The sequence below is a fragment of the Equus asinus genome, chromosome 3, assembly GCF_041296235.1.
Source record: "Equus asinus isolate D_3611 breed Donkey chromosome 3, EquAss-T2T_v2, whole genome shotgun sequence".
Taxonomy (NCBI): domain Eukaryota; kingdom Metazoa; phylum Chordata; class Mammalia; order Perissodactyla; family Equidae; genus Equus; species Equus asinus.
In genome coordinates, this window is record NC_091792.1 from 155529326 (window position 1) to 155550553 (window position 21228).

Consider the following 21228-nt stretch of genomic DNA (forward strand, 5'->3'; position numbering starts at 1 on the left):
GCGACATCCACCTGAAGAGACCGAGAGAGATGCACTTGAGACAGAGACCCACCTCAGAGACAGAGACTCAGCAAGAGAGAGGGAGGGAGGGAGGGAGAATGAATGCAGAGAAGGAATGCCAAAAGCCAGGGACCCCATGGGGGGGAAGAGGAGCGGGGTGGGAGCTGCAGTGAGAGGGGCCCAGCCGCCCCACAACCACCTAGTCCCCCGCCCCTCTCCAGTCTGTTGGGGACCCGCCTGGTCGCGGAAGAGGCGTCCTGCGTGCTCCCCACAGTCCTGCGGGGGCGGGGGGGACCACGACGGCAGGGGGCTGGGCCACGTTTCCAGGGGACACGCCCTGGCCTTGCCTCGACTCCCCTCTTTTCCAGTCTCAGCTTTGGCCTTCCTAGGCGTCCCAAACGCGCTTTCCATTTCACTCGACATTTAGGCCTCTCCCAAGTGTCCGAATCGCGGAGGCTCGTTGGCTCTCAGCATCGCTGCATCCATCGCTGTACCCTCCGCCATCTCCGTGGATCCGATTCTGCTTTTGCTCGGGCTTCTCTGCCTTCCTCCGTCTCTTGATCACCGTTCCTGCCTGTCTCCGCCCTGTCTGGTCTCTCGCTCTCTCTTTCCCGGAGTTGCCGAGCTGGGGGTGAAATCCGAGGTTCCCCACCTCCACAGGCACCATGGGCCTCCCTCCATCCGCGGGGCAGGGCGGACCTCCCTCCCGCGTTCCGCGTCCTCCTGCAGGAGAGGAATTTGCAAGATCAGAGGAATGCCCCAGACTCCCGGATGCTTCGGCCCGAGTACTTGGGGCGCCCCGAACCCACTGCAGAGCCGAGCCCCTCGCTGTGGCCCGGCCAGAAGCCTCGGCGAGGGCTGAACCCACAGTTTCTGAGCTGGAGAACAGCGTGCCCATTTTAAAGCCAACAAACCGAGGCTCAGAAAAAAATGGCTTTCCGCCTTCAGCTGGTGACACAGCTTGAAGCCTGGTCTGTTTTCTTCTCTGAGAGATCTGAGGTCCTTGACATTTGATAAATTCATGGAAATACTGGACAGTTTTCAAGGCTCTCAAGAAGGTGGGCAGGAGGAGGGGAGGAGTGTAGTAAGTGCTGGACCGCAAACCCATTTCGTGGATTGGGGGCGGGGTTAGGAGGCGGTTCCACCGAATACCGCCAGCATCCGATGTATTTTAACGCATCTCGTCTTTTGAAAGCGCGATGAGACCGCTCTCAGGAGTGAAAAGAGCAGATTTCGGAGGTTCAGACCCACCTGCGTCCAGATCCTGGCGCCACCACTAACTAGCTGTGTGACCCTGGGCAAGACACTTAACCTCTCTGATTCTGTTCTCTCATCTGGAAGGGGAAAAAAAAGCCTATAATAATACCTATCTCCCAGGGTAGAAGGATTAAGTCGGATAAAGTGTGTGAAACCTCTGACAAGAGGCCTGACACCCAGCTCAATATAAGTCAATTCTCTTCCTCCCATTCCGTCTGACCCCTGCCGCTCCAGGCCCTTGCCGGAACTGAGATGAGGCCCTCAGCGGGCTGGGCAGAGCCTGGGGGGAGAAGGGCGAGCCTTCTCCAGCCCGGGGTGGGCAGCGGCAGGATGGAAGACGCTTGGTCGGCCCCTGGAGCCTCAGGGTCTGCCTGACATCTCCAGGCTTAAATAACCGTGCGCCTTTGTTATTCGTCGGCAGCAAAGTGGTTCGTTACGCCTGATTGGTCTAATTGCTTTGAAATGGGATATATTATCTATAATTATAGAGCTCTAGGAGGAGCCGGCCGGCCTCCGCTTTCATCTTCCCCAAGTGCACCCGCATGTCGCGATCACATTAATTTGGGCCATTTGAAAGGGGGCCCCCTCTCTCTGCCGAGGATCCAGGTCCCCTCACCCCCTTCCGAATTTAAAGATACAAGGAAGCCCCGGCCTGAGCGAGAGGAAAGAAGCTCGTGGGGGAAGGGCGGGCAGAGGAAGAAGCCGGAGTCGGGCTTGTCGATGTCTCCCCGGCGCCGGGCGAAATCCACCGGCCCGGGGCCGTTGCACCGGGCGAGTTGGGCTCACTTCAGTGGAGAAGTTAGCAAGGAGAAAACATTTTTTACAAATAGCTTTTTTTTTTTTTTTTAACTTCCTCTTAAAGGAAGGCACCAAAACTCTTAAAAGGCATAAATTCTGCCCGGGTTCCCGGAAAGTAGAAAGCGTTTTGCTCCGGATCTGTGCTGTGAACATTCTGCAAGAAGCTGAAGGCTCCCGGGAGTTCTCAGGTCTCCGGAGTTTTTCTCTGGAAAGCTGTGAAATGCTCCCGAAGGATGCCATCAGTGGCTCCCAGACGGTTTCCCAAACCTCGGACTCCCAGCCGCTCACTTCTGGGCGACAAGAGGCCAAATGCCTGGAGAACGCCGGGTCGGGAGGCCCCCTCCGCAGGTTGGGGGATCCCGAGGTCGCGCTTTCTGTCTCACCCGTCAACCCCCCTCCCCCAGGGACAAAATGCCTCCTCTCACTCCCCATCCACCGCCCTTCTGGAGATTGGTGAATTCCCACCAAAATAAATCGTTCCGGGTAATCGGTTTTCATAGCACATTCATTCTATTAAAGAGGACTGTTTGGGGCTCGCTAATTGCCGGCAGATCCCACTGAGCTGTACATTTTTAAAAATGCACGCGGGATTCCTGGGTCGAGGCCACAAAATGCACTGGAAAAGGCGGGGGGGGGGGCGTAAACAAAAACCCGACAGAGGCGACAACGAACGCAACCCCGAAGTGAGGGCCCAGCTTGCAGGCTCGTCCTGTCTCTGCGGCAACACCCAGATAGTGACGGCGTTCTTGAAGACGGGATCTCTCTAAAGACTGATCCTTCCCCGTAAAAGGGGAGTCTGCAAACACCGCCCCCCCTCCCCCCACGCCGCCGCCGCCGTCGGACACCACCGTAAAATAGGCGTTTGGGAGGGAAAAAAACAAACCCACCACCAGTTTAGTTGCTCAGACAGTGGACGCAGGACAAATCCTCTTTAGGATCCGAAACGCTGAGGCGCTTCGTCAGAGGACAGGGAGCGCGTTAAGATGCCCGAGAATGAGGGGGAGATGGAGCTGAGGCGGGAGGGGAGGGGAGCGGCGTGCGAGAGGATGGAAGCAGAGCGCCAGTCCCGGGCTTTATCTGCTACGGGCCAGCCCTGCCTTGCCAGCCATGAATTACTGCCGAGCTTCCTGGGCTGCAGCGGCGGCGCGGAGAAGCGCCGGGGGTAGAAGCGCCTGGGGGTTAGTGCTGGCGGCGAGATAACAGGCGCAGCCCCTCGCCGTGTCAGCTCGTGGAACCCACCAACCAGGAAATCCGAAAAGGCCCAGACAAAAGTAAACGCACAGAATGCTCCCTCTCATTGCCCCCAAACTTGTGCCTTTTCTCCCCTGGGATCAACTCTCCCCGAGAGACACATAGGCACTTTGTTTCTTTTCTCTAACTTCCTTCTCTGAGACCGCGGGGCATCTTTTCCCCCCCGCAGCCCAGTGGCAGATCGGTGCAAGAGCCGCGCGCTATTATGGGCACGGGTTCCACGTGGAATCGCCTCTGGACCCCTTTCCCTCTTCTCGCCTTGCAATGCGTGCATGCGGCCAACCTGGCGCGTTGGGCACGAGCAGACGCTGAACTCAGGCCGAACCTAAAAGGATACCATGCGGTTCGGGACAGGATCGGGATGCCTCGGGGCGGGCGGCAGGGCCGGGGGCTGCGGGCGCAGGAGGTTTGCTCCCAGGAGGCGGGGGCGCGACTTCAAGGGCCCCTGCGCCGGCTGCTGCCTTTGATCGGGCCGCCGCTGGCGCCTAAAAACAACATCCTCGTCTGCCTATTAGGCTCGCTGAGGGATCGTGACAGATTGTTTATCCCCGCACTTAGCGATGCGGCCCTTCTCCCGCCGCCCTGCAGCCCGGCCCGCGGCCCGACCTCGCCGCGCCCGCCGCGGAGAAACCCTGAGCCCCCTCTGCGCGAAGCGGCTCCGCAGTTGGGGTTCGAGCCCCTGTTCCTCCCCAAAGCAGGGGCTCTTAACTGGCGGAGTTCAAGTGGGTCCAGAGCCCCTGAAGTTGTTTTTGCTGATGTGCATTTTTCTAGGGAGAAAGTTCTTAGTTACATCAGATTCTCAAGGAGATCTGGGAGCCAAACATTTCGAACTGGGAGACAGCGGCGGAACAAAGCAAGCCCCGTCCAAAAGACGCGCTGCTTGCTTTTAAAATGTCGACCTAAAAAGCCAAGAGGCCTCGGTTTCCTCTCCCCCTATAACCTGCGTGCAGAATGAGATTCTCGCCTGGCTAGGGAGGGGGTTGTTCCAGCGAGAGTGTAACTGGAAACGCGAGCAATGGAAGTTCGCGGTCCGGCCTGGGCTGCTGGCAAGGTGTTCGGCCTGCAGCCTTGCTGAGCGTCGGTTCGCCCAGCTCTAAAATGGGGTTGTATGGCCTCCTATTCTTGTGCTCTCGGGCAAATCTCTGGGGCCTCGGTTTCCCTGCCTGGAGAAGGGATTCTCTATTCGTCCTTGCACCCTGGGGTGCGGTGCGTTTAAGACAGGCCGCGTCGCTGCACCGCGCCTCCAGCTGGGCCCCAAGCCCGGCTCCACGCTGGTGTTGCAGTCCCGGGCGCGTAAGAAATCTGGAGAGGCGGCGTAAATTTCACAGATGCCAGTATTCCCGAACCCGCCCCAAGGCCTCAACATATTTCTGCAGCCTGTGGACAGAGGTGAGGCCGCCAATCGCCCGGGCGTCCGCAGCCCGACCCCTCCCGCCAGACCCCGGACGCCGTCCGGGTAATAAAGTTCCCGCTCTAGTAATTCATTTTCCTTAATCTGGACGCCCCTAATCTACAGCTTTTATTGCGCCCAGTTAAAAGGCGAGGGAATTCGCTGTCCCTCCGCGCTCGGATAATTACCCCTAAATGGCCACGGCAGCCCCTTGTGTTTCCTGGAGATTAGAACCCCGCCGTCATCAATGGCCGGTCCCGGTGAGCCGCCAGTCACCGCCGCTAGCTCCCCGGGAGCCGCCGGCCTGGGCCCTGGGATAAGAGGCCATAAAGAGGAGGTGCAGAAAACCGCCGAGCCCGACCCGAGTTTGCAGAGATCTCACGTCTTCCCGCACCCCAACTCATTTTCCTCTGTTTTTTTAACAGCAAAAATAAAATCACGTTTCCTCCGAAATCGGCAAAATAAAAGCTCCCAAGCCCAGCACGAAGGATCCAACCCAGGAGCAGACCTCATTCTCCGGACCTTTCCACGAAATGTGCCACCTCCCCCCGCCCCCTCTCCCCCCACGATCAGAGACCCACAGATAGGGACGTGTTATTATTTCTGCAGACGCGCTGTCTGAGGTCATGTCAAGGCCAGATCAGTGTTTTGTTGGCGTTTCTGTTGGCTTTATTTTAATAAATTCTATATCAAAAGGACCCGGCGGCTCCTTCTCCCAGCCGTCGCTGGTGTGGGTGCTGTAACCCTCGGGAGAGAAGTTCACGGCGGGAAAAGTGCACATCATATACGAAGAGGGATGATTGGATCACGTTATGTATTCTTAATCTTAACATCCACAGCACTCCTGGAGCCTGGCTTCTTCAGGCAAACTCAGTCCAGCGCTTGGAAAGAAACAGAGGCCCACTTTTACGCAGAGGTAAAAGTTTTAAAGATTGAAAGAGAGGAAGAAAATGAAGGTGTTTTAAAAAGAAATTAATATTGTGTTTCTACGAGAATGAATAACCATGCAGATTTTTTAAACTATAAAAGGACTATGTAAGAAATGGCCTCAACTCAAATGATCGTGGTGGAGAAGAGGGGAGGCCAAGAGTGGAGCGGACAGAGAGAAACACGCAGCAACCGACTGAAGAGAAAGGTAAGGGAAGCGGTGGAAGAGAAGCAGGAGAGTAGAGAAAAAGGGAGGAGTGAGAAAGAGGGCGATCAGGGAAAGGCAGAAGAGGGCAGGGCAGACGAGAAGGCGCGAGAGCAAGGGAAAGTCCCCCAGGGACACGGAAAAATAGAGACCCAAGGGGACCCAGACGGAGAGAGGCGGCCGGGGCTTAGCGCGCAGCAAAGTTTCTCCCGCGCCCCCTCCCCTCCTCTGCCCCCGGGGGCCCGGCCCTGCCCGGCGCGCCCCCCGCCCTGCGCGCCCCGGGGCCAGTCCGCAGGAGCGCGGCCCAATGGAGCGCGCCGGGCCCGCCCCCTCGCGCGCTGATTGGCCGCCGCCGCGCCTGCCTCGCCTTATTAACAAGTTCTCTGGGGAGCGGCGGCCCGCCCGCAGCCAGCCAGTGCGCCCGGGAGCTCGGCCTGCGCGGCGGCGCCGGAGAGCCAGGCCCGGAGCGCCGGAGCTGGCCTTCGGGGAGGGGCGGGAGGCGCGCGCGCCAAGGCCCGCCCGGCCAGGGCCCCGGGCGCTCCCAGAGGCCGGCCGCGCTCCTGCCCGCCCGAAGCCCATGCCCGGCGGCTGGCCCGTGCTGCGGCTGGAGGGGGGGCCCGGCTCTGCATGGCCCCGGCTGCTGACATGACTTCTTTGCCACTCGGTGTCAAAGTGGAGGACTCCGCCTTCGGCAAGCCAGCGGGGGGAGGCGGGGGCCAGGCCTCCAGCACCGCCGCGGCCACGGCGGCCGCCATGGGCGCAGACGAGGAGGGGCCCAAGCCCAAAGTGTCCCCTTCGCTCCTGCCCTTCAGCGTGGAGGCGCTCATGGCCGACCACAGGAAGCCTGGGGCCAAGGAGGGAGCCCTGGCGGCTTCCGAGGGCACACAGGCGGCGGGCGGCTCCGCGCAGCCCCTGGGCGCCCGGCCGGTGTCGTTGGGCGCCCCGGACGCGCCCTCCTCGCCGCGGCCGCTCGGCCATTTCTCGGTGGGAGGACTCCTCAAGCTGCCAGAAGATGCCCTCGTCAAAGCCGAGAGCCCCGAGAAGCCCGAGAGGACCCCGTGGATGCAGAACCCCCGCTTCTCCCCGCCCCCGGCCAGTGAGTAGCCAGAACCCAGGCGGCGGGGGAGGGCGGGTGGGGGTGCGGGAGCCGAGGGCGCCAGGCTGCGCGCCGGCGCCTGCTTGTCTCCGGCGTCTGTACCTGCAGCTGGGTACCTGGAGCCCGTGCTGCAGATCCGCTGGCGGGAGGCCGGGATTTGCGCCTCTCCCCTTTCCCACCCGGGAAGAGGGTTCGAGGCCTGGCTGAGGCCCAGCTCTCGGGCCAGTTTTGCGGGCTCCTCGCCCTGGCCAGGGGACGCCGCGGGTGGGAGTTCACTTGTAGGACACGGGTGTCTGGGCACCCTCTCTGCCCCTGCCCCCACCAAACGACCGGAGGAGTCCCTGCTGTCTCATCTGACCCTAAGCCCTGTGACTTCGCGGTCACCCCAAGCGGTGGGTCCGAGGGGTTCAGACATCTTCCCTGCGCGCCGAGTTTCACTTTCTCAGAGAAGAGAAGAGCCCCCCCCGCCCCCCAAGGATCTGTCTGTCCAGAGGTTCTGAAGCGCTTGCAAACTGCCCCCTCCCCCTTCAAGTTTCTAGCGGCTTCTTGGTGCTCTGGGTGGATGGACCATATAGGGGGAAGGGGCTCTCAGGTTCCAGTGTAGGGGGCGGGGCACCAAGTCGATTGGTGGGAGGCGCCCCCGCCAGTGCGCTCGGAAGCTCCCAAACGTCGCGGTCTGAGCCCCAGAGGCTGACTCTAGCTGCCCGAGCAGCGTTCGGGGTCGGTCCCAGGCCCCGCGGCCCCCTGGCTTCTCTGCCCAGCGAACGGGCTCCGAGATATTTCAGGAGCACGGGAAATTCCCAAGTTTTCCTCGTTTCCTCCGATTATTTTGTGCGGCATAATAGCAACCCGAATTCAATGGCGTGATGCTGAGGAACGATTTTTATCTGGGGATTAAACGTCTTTGAAAGGCCAGCCCCTCCCTGGGCCTAATGGCCGGAGAAGGTGCCCCTGCACTGGGCTGTCGCTGCCGAAGGGAGTGACGTTTTCCTCGGCGCCCGCCCCTCTGGTGGCCGGGCGGAAAGCGAGTCGGGGGCCAACTGCTTCCCGGACTCTCAATGGCCTCGAGAGGGGAAGAAGGGGGATGTTAACACGAGATTTCGTTTGACTCACATCCTGGTGGCTTGAGAGCCCAAAGGATCCTTTTTTGAGGAGGAAAAAAAGGGCCTGAATAAAATGTATAATTAGGCAAAACCCGCGTGGTGAAACATTCTCCGTTTGAATTCATTTCTCCCCTTTGGAGGGAAGCTGCTCCGCAGGCAAAGCGTCCTTTCCAAGACTTGAGAATTCGGTTAGGGCCTGGGCCTCGCCCCCAAAGTCGGAGCCATCCGCGTTGTCCTGGGAATAATTTGTTCCACGTTTTATCCCGTCGCAGCCGCCTGGCGTGGCAGGGGCTGGCTCTCCCGGGGACCCGGGCCCAGACCTACGCCAGCCCTCTGCGGGGGCGCTCGCTCACCGGCCCATCCTCGAGGTATATTTTGAAGCCGTAAGAAAGAGACAGCTGGGCACCATTGATCTCTACGGACTGAGCCACAGGTCGAGGAGAAGCCACTGCTCCACCCCCCCACCCCCCATACACACACAGATTTGAGTGTGACCACATGGCCAAGGCCCTGGGGGTGGGAGAGGCCCAAGAGACTATTGAGACAATCACAAGAGGAAGCCCCGTTAGAATGTAGCCCCCCCCCCCCATGGCATTTTATATATTAAGGGACTTGGCCATGGTTTGACCTTCCTGACAGGCGGCTTTGCTCGGCCTCTGGTCTCCTGGGACTGCCCTTGGAACCCTGTAGGAACGGGCTGTTCCAGGGAAAGAGTGAAGAATTTATAGGTCTGGATTCTGTGCCACACAACAGCCCGGCCGAGCGCTGAACTCTTGAGCGGCACAGATAAACATTTGGCCAAGGCATGAAATGGAACGTGATCTTAGGCTGGGTGCCGGGCCTATCTGCGCGTTTCCTCATCCTCATTCCCATCCACCGTCCGACGTGGTGTTGCGGAAGGAGGCCCGCAGTGAAGGGCCCTCCTAAGCGGCCACCTAGCATTAGGGTGCTTTCACCTCTTCCCAGTTCCCTTGGGGTCTTGAACGTGACTGTGTTTCACCTGGAATCTCGGTTTCCTCATTTGCAAAAAGTAGCCAAGAACGTCTACACTGCAGGGTCGTAGGAATTGGGGGAAATGTTTTCCAAGCATCTCTCATGGTGCCTGGCACCGAGGTAGCGACGAAAATGAATAGCGGGTGTTGACTTCTTACGACTTTACGGGCAGATTACGCTCCCGAGCAGCTCTTAACCCCCTGCCTTTTTGTCTCTCGGCCCCCTAGGGCGGCTGAGCCCCCCGGCCTGCACCCTGCGAAAGCATAAGACCAACCGCAAGCCCAGGACGCCCTTCACCACGGCGCAGCTGCTGGCGCTCGAGCGCAAGTTCCGCCAGAAGCAGTACTTGTCCATCGCCGAGCGCGCCGAGTTCTCCAGCTCGCTCAGCCTCACCGAGACGCAGGTGAAGATCTGGTTCCAGAACCGCCGTGCCAAGGCCAAGAGACTGCAGGAGGCAGAGCTGGAAAAGCTGAAGATGGCCGCCAAGCCCATGCTGCCCCCGGCGGCCTTCGGCCTCTCCTTCCCCCTCGGCGGTCCAGCGGCTGTGGCGGCGGCGGCGGGCGCCTCGCTCTACGGTGCCTCCGGCCCCTTCCAGCGCGCCGCACTGCCCGTGGCGCCCGTGGGACTCTACACCGCCCATGTAGGCTACAGCATGTACCACCTGACATAGGGGGCCCAGGGCCACCTACCTGTGGCGCCAGCTGGTTCCTTCAGCCCCTGGTCTCCTGCAAACAGGAGCAGTAGCCCAACTCGCTCCCCTGTTCCGCATCCATCGCCTGGCTCCTTCCCTCTGACCCCGCACTGCTCTCTGGTTTCTCCTTGGTTGCTCCCTGAGTTCACTTACTCTCCGAAATTCGATCCCCTCCCCAAAAGTGGTTGGAAGAGTCCCTTAACACTTTTCTAGAAGCTAGATGTACCCCCTCCTGTTACAGATGGGGAAACTGAGGCCAGAGAGGTTAAGAAATTTCTACCCCCTCCTGTTACAGATGGGGAAACTGAGGCCAGAGAGGTTAAGAAATTTATCCAGGGTCCCCAGCAGAGATAGTGCTTGGACTGGGACTAGAGGCCATATGTCCTGCATCGCTGCCTCTTGTCCTGACACCAGGCAGGAAAAGCACAGGGAAATCCATGTTTGAAGATTTCAGAAATGAGAACAGTGGGAGAGACAGAAGAGCATGCCAGGGGACGGAACCCTGGGTCCTTCCATTGGAAAACTGAAGAGAACTTGGATAGCAAAACGCTTGCTTGGGGTGGGGGGGCGGTACACAGACGTTTCAAAGGTAGGTTGAAAGGACCTCTCTCTTACCAATACCAGAAAAAAACTGTAAAAATTTAAAAATTCTGTTTCTATTTAACAGTACCTTTGTGTGGCTCTCAAGAATCCCTTTGGAAGGGATTGTGTGTAATATACTGTATATTTGAAATTTTATTATCATTTATATTATAGCTATATTTGTTAAATAAATTAATTTTAAGCTACAAGAAATTCTCTCTTTACTGATTTAGTCTTTTATTTGAATTTTCTTCTTGCCGTCTCTTCACGTTACACAGTTGCTTTTCAGTTTGATGGCGGTTTTACAGCAGCAACTTTCAAAGGTGACAACAGGAGATTCGGCGACAGAGGGGGTGTCGCTTTGAACACACAGGACAGATCTGCGTTAGCAAAGTCAAGTGGAGAATTGAAGCAATTACCTAGGATAATTAGGCTCAATTTTCCAATTCACTTTAAGCTGAAATCGACACTCGCTCAGGCGACCCCTAACCGACTCTTTCTTTTTTCTCTCCTTTTAACCTGTCTATGAAAACAAAGCGAATCACCCAAATGGTTTGATGACTACAGACAGCTAATCCAGACAATTCCCACCCCCGCAAACCTGTTTTTCCCACAGGAGGCCAGGTGGGGGATGGAGGCATTGCCATCCTTCTCAGAAATCGCCGCGCTCGTGTAGATGCGGTTTGTGGAACTAATTTTGAGCTGCCAGAATGTGAGCGCCTTCACAGCCCCTATGACAACCCCTAAGGAGAAAAAAAAACTTTCCTGAAAACCCAGGCCGACCATACACTTTCCTTCTTGGCGTGTCCTTTGCAGGAGCCCTGCCTCCAAACTCTCACAAACTTGGTTTTTCTTTTATATACTAGGTTAAATTCAGGCTTCTAGGAGAATACATTTGAAGGAGCGCCAAGTTTGGCTTTCTGAGAGAAATTCTGCAAGGATGTTGAAGGCAGAAAATGACCTCTTAGCAAATAAAGCCCACTCTGTTCCAGGCACCGCTCTGTTCTCTTTCGGGTTGGGGGCCCTGGCTTAATTCTCCCCAGACCTGCGCACGCCTCTCCCCCGCCTCCGTCTGGCGGCGTCCGGAGCCTGCAAACTCCACGCAGGACAGACCCCGGCGGCCCTTGCCGCGAGCCGTTGAGACGCGAACCCAGCACATCAAGGGTTGTTAGAACCCGAAGTACCTGGCATTAGACTCGGGGAAGAGAGGACGTCTCCACAGATAGAGACCTTCGCGCAGTGTGGAAACCGAGTCTGGGGCGCTCTGCTCGGTTTCTAGCCCCAGAGGCCGCAGGTCGGCCTAGGAATTCCGGGCGAGCGCAGGGTTGCGCGCAGGCACCCGGGCGGGCTCTGAGCTGGCGCGGGGCACGTTCCCGGGTACGCTGGGTCTAGGATCCTGCAGCCTCGGGAGCTCCGGCAGAGGTTTGGTCCCCGTGGCTGGGGCCTCGGTTTGAACTTGTCACCACTCTTCTCCCTAAGAAGGGGAACTTGCTGCGGAGCGCAGCTCCGCTGCACCAGGCAGTCTGGGGGAGACCCCGACCTCTAGGCTTCCAGAAGCGCGGCCAGAACCCGAATCTGGGCCTCTTCGTCAGCACGAGAGGGAAGTTACACTAACAAGCTCTCAGACTCGCATGCCACGTGGCCTTCTGAAGGCGCTCAAGGACTGAGGCGCATCCCCGCTCCTTGCAGAAGCAGAAAGGCTCCCCACCCCCCGCCCCAGCCCTTTAAGCAACTAGAGTCACTGGGCGCAGGACACTCTGGTTCCCACACAACTTCCAGGCTCCTTTCTGGAACACCCCTGGAGACTCTCCTGTTCTGGGGATACTATTGAACTTGAGGCAGATGTGGTCATCCCAGCCCTGCCGCTTACTGCCTGCCTGTCTTCGGGTGGGGAGATCACTCCGTCTCTCCATACCTTAGTTTTCTCATCTGCGAAATGGGCCTGGGAATCCTTCCCCCGTCCCCAGGATTTGGGCGAAGTATCCAGGACCTCCCGCACAGGAGGGCGCCTGGGGAATGCCGGGTGCATCTGAACCTTCTCAGCTCACTGGAGTATTTTCCGTGCGTGCGGGAGAGGGGAACGGCGGGGCAGGGTCGGGTGTCTCCTCCAGCCCCGGCTCTCGGGCCTCCTGGCTCCTCGAAGCTTGGCAATTTAGGGTCGAGGCAAACTGAGAGCAACATAATTGCAGTAATGAGCAACGGCTCGCGCTCTGCAGACGCGCCGCGGCTCCAGCGAGGCGGTAGCTGCAGGCGAGGCGGGCGCGCCCCTCCCCGCCCCCTCCCCAGCGCCTCAGCCCAGTGGAAGGAAGGGGCCGTCGCCTTGGGACCCCCGCCCGCGCCGCCTCCGCGCGCGCCTCCGCCCGCGTTGCCAGCCTCGGGTCCGGGTTTTCTTCCACTCCTAATGCCCCTAGTTTTCCCATTTTTGTTTCTTTTCGTCTAGCCCTTTCTTTGCCCCCCTGTTTTGTTTCCAGATTTCCTCTCTCGACATGGTGTGCACACAGAAGGTGCTCAATAACTGCTGGATCGGAGTGGCGCGCTGATGTGGGCTGAGGACGCTGGGCCGCATTCACCCCGGGTCTGGTGCGAATTGGCGGCGGGGCTCCGGACACTACTTCGGGTCCAGCCCAGTCCTTTGAAATCAGTTGCTTGATTATCAAGAGAGGGCAGAGTGGGCAGGGGGATCCCGGGCCTGGTCCTTTACGGATCAATTTCCTTCCCCGGTGGGGAACACCGGATCAATCACGCTAAGTCGCCACCTACCGCGCCAGGAGGCGTTGCCGCGCACGCCGCCTCCTCCGCGCCTCCCAACAACCCTAGAAGATTTTTTCCCAAGGGAGGTGACCATGGTCCAGAGAGGTTACGTGATTTCCCTAAGGTCACACAGCCAGTAAGGGGCGGAGTAGGGATTGGAGCCCTGATTCCACTCCGGGGCCCACGCTTTCCCCGCCCTGCCCAGCTCCCTCTCCTTGAGGGTCATGTATTGCCTGGATGGCTCTTTGGGGCCGGAAAAGGCCCGCGAAGCGCGCGTGTCGCTGGAAACAGGCACCTTGGAACCGACCCTAGCTCTACGAATTTAACTCGTTGGTGCCCTGACCACGAGCAAACGCCATCCCTCGGGAATAAGAGGGGCACCTCACCTGCCCTGAATGCTGTCTGTGAAGGCGTTTTCCTTTTTTGGGGAGGAGACAGAATCCTCTATCTGCAAACTCAGCTTCTGGCAGCGCTGGCAGGACCAAAAGAGGCCGGCGGTCCGTGGCGTGGAACCCCGGGCGGGAATGAGATGACCGGCGTCAGGGGATCTGGGGCACTCCTAGCTCTGGGAGCAGGTCGGCGGGGCCCCGACGGTGGGGGACCTGCGAGGCTGGGGTGGGCCGGAGAGCTCGCGCTAATTGCGCCTCGTTTGGGGGTTCCTTTCTCCGCTCACTGACCCTGGGGCTGAAGGCCGGGGTCGAGCAGGAGGCCTAGTGAAGAGTTACTCACGGAGGGGGGGCCACGAGTGCGAATACTATGGCCTCCAGGCTGGCCCGGACCCCTCCTCGAATGATCCCCCCTTGGTGACCCGTGGCCTGGAGGCCTGGAGGTGAGCCCGGCCTGGCCCTGGCCTGCGCCCTGCCGGGAGCCCTCGGGGGCGCAATGGGAAGCGGCGAGGAGAGGCCGCGGCCGCCTTTCAACTTGGCGGCTGGCGCCGGCCTGGCCGGGCCCCCAGGGCCGTGCGGCCTCCCGGCTCCGTCCCCGCCCTCCCAGGCGCTCCCACCGCGGCGCGGTCGGGACAACCCCCCAGCCCGGCAGCCGGCCGCCCCCAGACCCCCAACCACGACCACCAGTGTCCATTCTCCAGAGCACCCCGGAGTCCCCACCCCAGACTCTCGGATTTCCTTCGGCTCCACTCGACAACTCCAGCTCCCGCGGCGCACGCCACCCTGGCTCCAGGCCTCGCGGATCCTCCGGTCCCACACTCCTGCCTCCTCCGCAGCGCCCTCCCGCGGCCCCGCGCGCCCACAACCCCAGCTCCTTGCGGCGCCCGTGCCCGACGCTGGACTAGGCTCCCTCGGCCACAGAGAGCGCGTACACGCGCATACACACGCGCGCACACACGCCCAACACACATCATCAACGCATACACAATGCACCAACAAACACACACCTAACACACATCCGAAACCAACACACACCACACACACACCCAAAACCAGCACACACCACCAATCATACACACACATACACAGCCAACAAATACACATACCCAAACAACACCTCCGATGCAACACACATCACGGATACACGTATGACAAACCCCGCACCCAACCACACCCAACAGATACATGCTAAACACTGCACGCACAAAACCAACACACACACCCAACCACACACCAGCGCACGCCCAACACCCACAATCGACACACATCCCAGTAAATACACAGCCCCAGTTTACAGAGGCAAACATACACCCTCACGGCCACCCACCAACGCCCCTGAAGGAGTCCTGCCACCCGGGGCCTGGTGACCGGGCAGACACATAATCTTGGAGGGGAAGACCTAGAAATAAACGTGGACTGGAGGGAGCTAAACCTGAGAAATGATGTACTGAGGACGTCCAGCCGCAGCAAGAGACCCCCGGCAGAGGCCGAGCACACCCCCGCGGGGACCGGGCGGCGGGGCTCAACCTCGCACGAGAGATTCGTGGGCTCGGCCCGGGGCGGAGATGCGGGGCGGGGGCTGTGCCGAGTCTGGCTCACCGGGCAAGGGGTGGGGGATGGGGAGTCAATCCCACGATGTGGGGCTTTTAGTGGGAGGCCTCGAGAATCGCCTGGGGGAACGCTGGGCACTCCCTTCCCGGAGCTCCGCCGTGGCTTCATCTCTCCTTCTTCCTCCTGGGGCTCCTCCTCAGGGAACTCCCCACCCCCGTGTGAGCACCCGCCTTCTCCAGCTTCCGCAGAATCTCGGAATGCCTTCCCAGGAATCAGATCCCATGCCCTGCTCCTGCTCGGCTGAACCCAGGCCCAAGATCTGGAGTGTCCATCCAGTTACCCAGCCAGCCTTCTGCTTCCAACCAACCGAGAAGGCAGTGCTTTGAGAAGCAACCATCCTACTGCAAGTTAGGATGGTGCCAGATCGTCTGCCTGGAATCAGCTCATCCGGTCTTAGAATCCTGGGTGTGGTACTTACTAGCTGTGTGACGTTGGGCAAGTTACTTAACCTCTCTGAGCCTCACTTCCCCCATATATAAAAGTGTGGGATTGTGGTAACAATCTCTTCGTATTATTATGGCTATAAAATGAAAAGTTGTGTGAGATGCTTGGCACTGCCAGCATTAAACGTTTATTATGAGTACTTAAGAGAGATGAATTTCAAAGTGGACGTGTGTCTGTACCTCCCTGGAGACTCCAGAAGAGTGGAGGGGCCGAGGACCCAAACATGAGGGCAAACTCAAGGGCTCGAACCCGGGTTTCTGGTTTTCTCTCTGGAGGGTGGTCTCTAGCAAATTGCGGCGCCTCTCCCGGGGTTTGCAGTCGCCTCAGGGCCCGGCCCGCGGTGCCAGGTGCGGGAAAGACCTGTCTTGGGGGCAGTCGAAAGCGAATTCCACGGCTTACCCTTAACTCGGGGCCTGGCTGGGGGCAGACGGAAGGAAGAGCCCGTCGGGGCGGCCCCGCGGGGCGGCCTTTGCTGCGCGTTCTGCGGGAGGAGACGCGGCTCCGAGGGGCGCGGCTGGGCGACGCGGGGCTCCCTCCCTTGCGCGGGCGGCGGGTTGGACCCGGGCGCGGCGCTGTGGGGCTGTGGGACCGTGTGCGCCCGGGGGGCCATTGCAGGCTGGTTTTCGGGATTCACCCCGAGCGGGATGGGGAGGTTCAGCGCGACCTCACAGCCTCCCTAGCGAGGGACCACTTCCCTGCCTCGACCCCGGACTCCCCCACGAAGCCCTGTCCCTCGGTCGCTGTTCAGATGAGCTGCCCCGAGGGTGGGGTGGACTCTGGCGCTTTGGGATGCTACTTAAAAGAAGATACCCCTTTCCTCTGTGATGACCCCTGCCTCCATCCCCCAGTGGCAGCGGGGGCTCCTCCACCGAAGAAACAGCTGGGGTCAGGGCCACACCGACTGGAAGCGAATGTTTGGGGCAGGCTGAGCGGCCCACCTCGCGGGCTCAGACACAGGCTTCACCGCTGTTAAATGGGCACAAGAAGGACTCCTGGCAGAGTTTGAGAGCAATAAAAGGAAAGAGCTCTCCCTGGGTCGTTGGGCTCTTATTTCACTTGTGTTCCCAGCTGGGGGAGGCGAATCACGGGGGCCTGTCCTTCCTGATGTGAAAGCAGCTGACACGCACTGAGCCCTCGCGGGCGCCAGGACCATTCCAAGCGGTCCGCGTGGAATAGGCGGATTCCTCACTACCAGGCCGGCACCTTTGGCATCCCCACTTCACAGACGAAGAAACTGAGGCATAGATCGTGGAGTGACTCAGGCAAGATCACAGAGCTAGTGAGAGCCGGAGCAGAGCTATAACCCAGGCAGCCTTTGCTGGGCGCTGTCACCCAGCCTCTCTGAGCCTCAGTTTCCTGGTCTGTGGAAAGGAATCACGTCCAGGCTGGTGCGGAGGAAGCTGTGGGTGACTGGAGCGGAAACGCGCCTTGAGAACCAGAGAGCTCCAGCGCCAGCGGCAAGGCCACGTTCGTGCTCTTCACTGGCGCCTCCGGGACCCCGCGGGCGGGACTGCATGTCTGGGGCCCGGATCCCCTCAGGGCGTGGGGACCGGGGGTCCTGAGGCTGGAGGGATGGATGGAGTAAAAGCGGAGGGGTGTCTTGTCCTTGGATGGTGACGCGTGGGGTGGAAGTCTGCACCGCTGTGGACCCGCAATTAAGATTCCTCCTTTAATCCTCGCCCTGTGACTCAGGCTCTCTTATGAACCCACATTATAGGGGAGAAAACCAAGGCAGAGAGCAGGTAAGTGACTTGCCAAAGGTCACACAGGTGTCTAAGACCGGATCTGTGTTCCCCACCAACGGCAACTGCGCCCCGGCTTGAATGCAGAAACACTTCCAAGTGAGCGGGAGGGGCCGGGAAGCGCCGGTGCCCAGGGCGGGCGCGTGGCGGAGTCCTGCCAGGTCGGTCTCCTTGCTCTGGGCGGTCGGAGCATTCCTAGACCCAGGTCGGAGCTGGAGAAACCGTTCTGGATGCCGCCTTCGAGATGCGCCATTGTCCCCAGTAGGGTCAATGTCCTTATTTACAGATGAGAAAACTGAGGCTTGAAGGGGTAGTGCGACTTGGCCAAGGTCACAAAGAAAGTCTGGCCAGAGCCCCGATTCCCGATTTTAGTCCAGTGTTCTTTCGTTAATTCAGTCAACGGCATTGAGGAAGACGGACAAGCTAACAAATAAATATGAATTTCCGGTAGAGAGGGATGCTTATAAGGGGAAAACAGCAAGGCGTGGGCGGGAAGCACAATGGGAGTGGTCAAGGCGGACCTTTCTGCGGAGGAGGCAATTTGTGAGCCAAGACTCCAAGGATGAGGAGGAGCCTGGCGTTTGAAGAGCCAAGGGAAGAATCTCCCATGGAGAATGACCCGCAAGTGCAAAGGCCCTGAGGCAGGAACGAGGCAAGAGAGGCTGGAACTGGCCTCTGGCGAGTTAAGAGCAGGTGGTTTACAGGGTCCGTTTTGCGTTTTTTGAAGCTTCCGGGCGGGCTTTAGTGAGGAGAAGGGCTGGCTCGGAGTAGGAGGGGCCGGCCCCCCCCCCTCCCCGGGTTAGAGGGGGAGTGATGGCGGCCTGGACCAGGGAGATGATTTTCCCTTGGTGAAACCCCATATCTTCTGCCACCCTCCCCCACCCCACACCGCCAAAGGTCCAAGAGGGTTTCCGGAGAAACTTTGAGACCTCGTGAAGCCAGCCCCAGGCCCCGCCAGTGTTTCTCTTCCCTCCGGAGCTTACTGGGACTCGAGGCCCGCGCCCTGGCCGGCCGCAGCTCTGGCCCTGGAGCCCCCAGCCCTGGAGCCAGCCGGGCCTCCACCCACACCCCCCACGGCGACCGCAGCTCCCGACTCCGCTCCCTGCTCCTCCCTCTGACACTCCTCGGGGGCTCCCGCGTCCAGCCAGCTGTGCGCCAGCTGTGCAGCATCGCGTGCGCTGGGGAGCGCAACTGTTCTCCAGGGCCTGTCCCCGGGTCACCTCGGAGTTTAGGACACTGAGGCCTGGACGCCAGGGAAGGAAAGGGATTGCCCCATGTTGAGCAGATACGGATGGGATGTCTGACCCTGAGCCAAGGACCTGACTCGCCCCGCAGGGTCCCATTTAATCCTCACAAGAGCGGGGGGACCTGGGTAGGATTCTTACCAGGATCCCATTGCACGGGGCAGCACCCCGCTGCTCCAAGAAGTGTAGGTACTTTTCCAAGGCCACACAACCCGGGAAACCAAGCCAGGTGCCCAGCGAGCAAAATTTGACGCATTGCTCCCTCTCAGGGCTGTGCAAACGCAGGGTGCGCATCGGGAGGGAAGGAATGACACATCCAGAGGGCGAGGGCACTCTCCCCTCAATTTTCTGAGTAATTGTCTCAGTTCTGCGCCTTGGTGTCATTATTTGGCTCATTCAACAGAGGCGGAGCCTGTCTCCCCGACCTCCCCGACTTCATTCCTGCTTCAGTTCTTGCACGAGTACATCCGTCAATCCCCTCTTCTCCTGTGAGCTATCTGAGGGCAGGCTATGTTTTGATAAGTTTTTAATTTTTTATGCCAGCTTCCGGTATGGTTCCGGGTGGGGGAACCCCCACCCCCTAAATGAGGGCTTACTCTGAGCCAGACTCTGTACCAGGAGCCTCCCCCTCATTATCTCACTTAATCACTGCACGGCCTTTAGAAGAAAATACTGTCGTTATGCCCTTTCACGGGTGGGTCAGCTGTGGTCCAGAGATGCCAACTGACGCGTCCAAGGTCGCCAAGCAGCTTCTGGGGGAACTCTCAGGAACGTGGACTCCTGACCTGGATCCCCAGTTTTCCCCGCGGCCCTCGGGGGTCTCCAAGGAGAGATGCGAGAGGTGGGGGCTGTGCTGGAAACTTCGCTGCGCAGTGGGTAGGGCGGGGACGCAAGGAGGCGCCTGGACAAACCTCTGGGCTCTTTTCTTCTCTTGAGACGCCTCGGCGGCGGCGATCTGAGGCTACCCCGGCGTAAATCCAGCGGCTGGGGTCGGCCGTGGGGGCGGCGGATCCGTGCGCGGCCGGGTCCGCGGACTGCTGGGCCGGTGAGCGGTTTGGCGGGTGAGGGCCTGCGGCAGGTGCACCCCTGCTCCCCCGGGCACGGCCTCGCGCCTGCGCCGTGGCCCCGATTTCCAGCAGGCTAGCGCTGGGTCTGACTCAGAGCTCCCCTAACTGCAGGGTGGGGGAGGCCGGGTCAGGACGTGAGGACCCCGGAAAGGCCTGGGGGCCCCTTCTTCTTTCCACTCTTCTTTCAGCCTCGCCCAACTTTTTTTTTTCCCCTTTCTCTCCTCTTTTATTTTATTTTCAATATGATTAATATAATTTCTTCTGTTAAAGAGGGTAAAGTGGCCGTAGGGTTCCTGGGACACTCGTTCATGTGACAGAGGCTTATGGGGGGGCGGGGGGGTCACAGGACACGACAGGTGCTAGGGACAATGCTGTGACAGTCAGTGCCCATTCCTGAGCAGCTCAGGATGAGAATGGAAGCTGCTGACACCAAGAATGAAATGAAAAATGAGCTCCCAAGCCAGGTGGCATATAAAACCGGGGGATGTGGGTGTGGGGGGGCTCCCTGAGAAGGGGATGTAGTGGACATTTGCATGGAATAAAGGACACCCAGGCCAAGGGACCAGCAAGTATGAGGTCTCCCAACCAGCAACATGGGTAGAATTTCGAGGCTGTGACCATCCTTCAGCTGTGGAAAGGCACTGGCATGGTTTGTCTTGATAAAGGACATCTCTGCTTTTACACTGAATTTGCAAATCTAGTCTCCTTTCATCTTCATCATCTAGCAGCTAATTGGGGCAGGTTCTCACTGTGTCCATTTTGCAGATGAGGAAACTGAGGCCCAGTGGGTTGCTATGGTCACTCAGTGGGTGAGGGGGTAAATCTGGGGTGAGAAGGCAGGCCTGGGTCATTCGTGATACGCTGGCTGATCCAGGCCTCTCCCAGCCTCCCCCCCTGCCCTGCCCAGTGATTGCTGCTGCCCTCCACCTGACAGGGCCTGGGGGCTCAGGGTGGGGAGTCCAGGCTGGGCACACACACCTCACGGCATCTTGAGGCAGGCGTGGCAGTGGTACATGTTCAGTGGGCAACTTGGCTCAGTCTGATCAGGTGCCCAGCACATCCTGGCACAGAGATTGCAATATACTTGGGGGTCATCCATCTGCCATTGGTTGGGCCGGTGAGTCCGGTGGAAGAGGAGGTGCCTTGACTTCTCCACTGCTGGTTAGACCTGGCAGCTGGCCGGAGAGGGAGCCCAGCAGCTGGCGGGCTGTGTACTCGCATGCCACGTCACAGTTTGGGGCCCCAGTGCCTGTGAGGGTCTGCCCTCACCTGCCAGTATGCCTGATGGCACACAAGGGAGCGTGACATTAAATAGCAGATTGAGAACCCCACGACAGGTCGAGAGGAGCCCACAAGGAGAGGAGTGTTCTTAACAGCGCTTTCCCCTGCTTTTTGAACAGGGGCCATGCATTTTCATTTGGCACTGGACCCCACAAATTGTGTAGGCTGCCCTGCCCCCATGCACTGGTAGCTTGTCAGTATTTCTTCCTGGAGACTTGGTGCCTCTGACCCGGTCAGCACAGCTGAGCCTCCAGGGGTCTGGGCAACCTCCCAGCCAATAAACAAGTCTTCGTAAAATAGGACGCCCCCCCTCCCCACCTTTACGAGGAGGTACTCTTGGCAGCATGCCAGTAGGAACTGCTGCCCGGCTTGGGGGTGACGAGTCTGCAGCAGGGACTCTGGAAGGTCC

General features: G+C 59.4%; 1 protein-coding gene and 1 long non-coding RNA gene across 3 annotated transcripts; one reads left to right on the top strand and one right to left on the bottom strand.

The window, feature by feature from the left end:
* Window positions 1-6215: 6215 nt before the first annotated feature.
* On the top strand, window positions 6216-10506 carry MSX1 (msh homeobox 1). Its single transcript, XM_044767849.2, has 2 exons — window positions 6216-6924; window positions 9248-10506. Exons 1-2 carry the CDS (start codon window positions 6456-6458, stop codon window positions 9688-9690), a joined length of 912 nt encoding a protein of 303 aa, XP_044623784.1. The 5' UTR covers window positions 6216-6455; the 3' UTR covers window positions 9691-10506.
* A 40-nt stretch (window positions 10507-10546) lies between these two features.
* Window positions 10547-14119, bottom strand: LOC139044897 (uncharacterized). 2 transcript variants are annotated; one of them, XR_011502362.1, is made up of 3 exons: window positions 13431-14119; window positions 10895-12461; window positions 10547-10673 (listed from the first exon to the last, which is right to left on the bottom strand). It is a non-coding gene; the product is annotated as an uncharacterized lncRNA (long non-coding RNA). The 2 variants fall into 2 exon arrangements; XR_011502361.1 differs by having other exon boundaries at window positions 10570-11036; window positions 11478-12461.
* Window positions 14120-21228: the final 7109 nt, after the last annotated feature.

What these genes read in the sequence shown, in the direction of transcription:
- MSX1 (XM_044767849.2), top strand. Translation starts at nt 6,456, where the DNA reads ATGGCCCCGGCTGCTGACATGACTTCTTTGCCACTCGGTGTCAAAGTG. An exon ending in CTTCTCCCCGCCCCCGGCCA is followed by an intron (nt 6,925 to 9,247) that starts GTGAGTAGCCAG and finishes TCGGCCCCCTAG; the next exon opens with GGCGGCTGAGCCCCCCGGCC.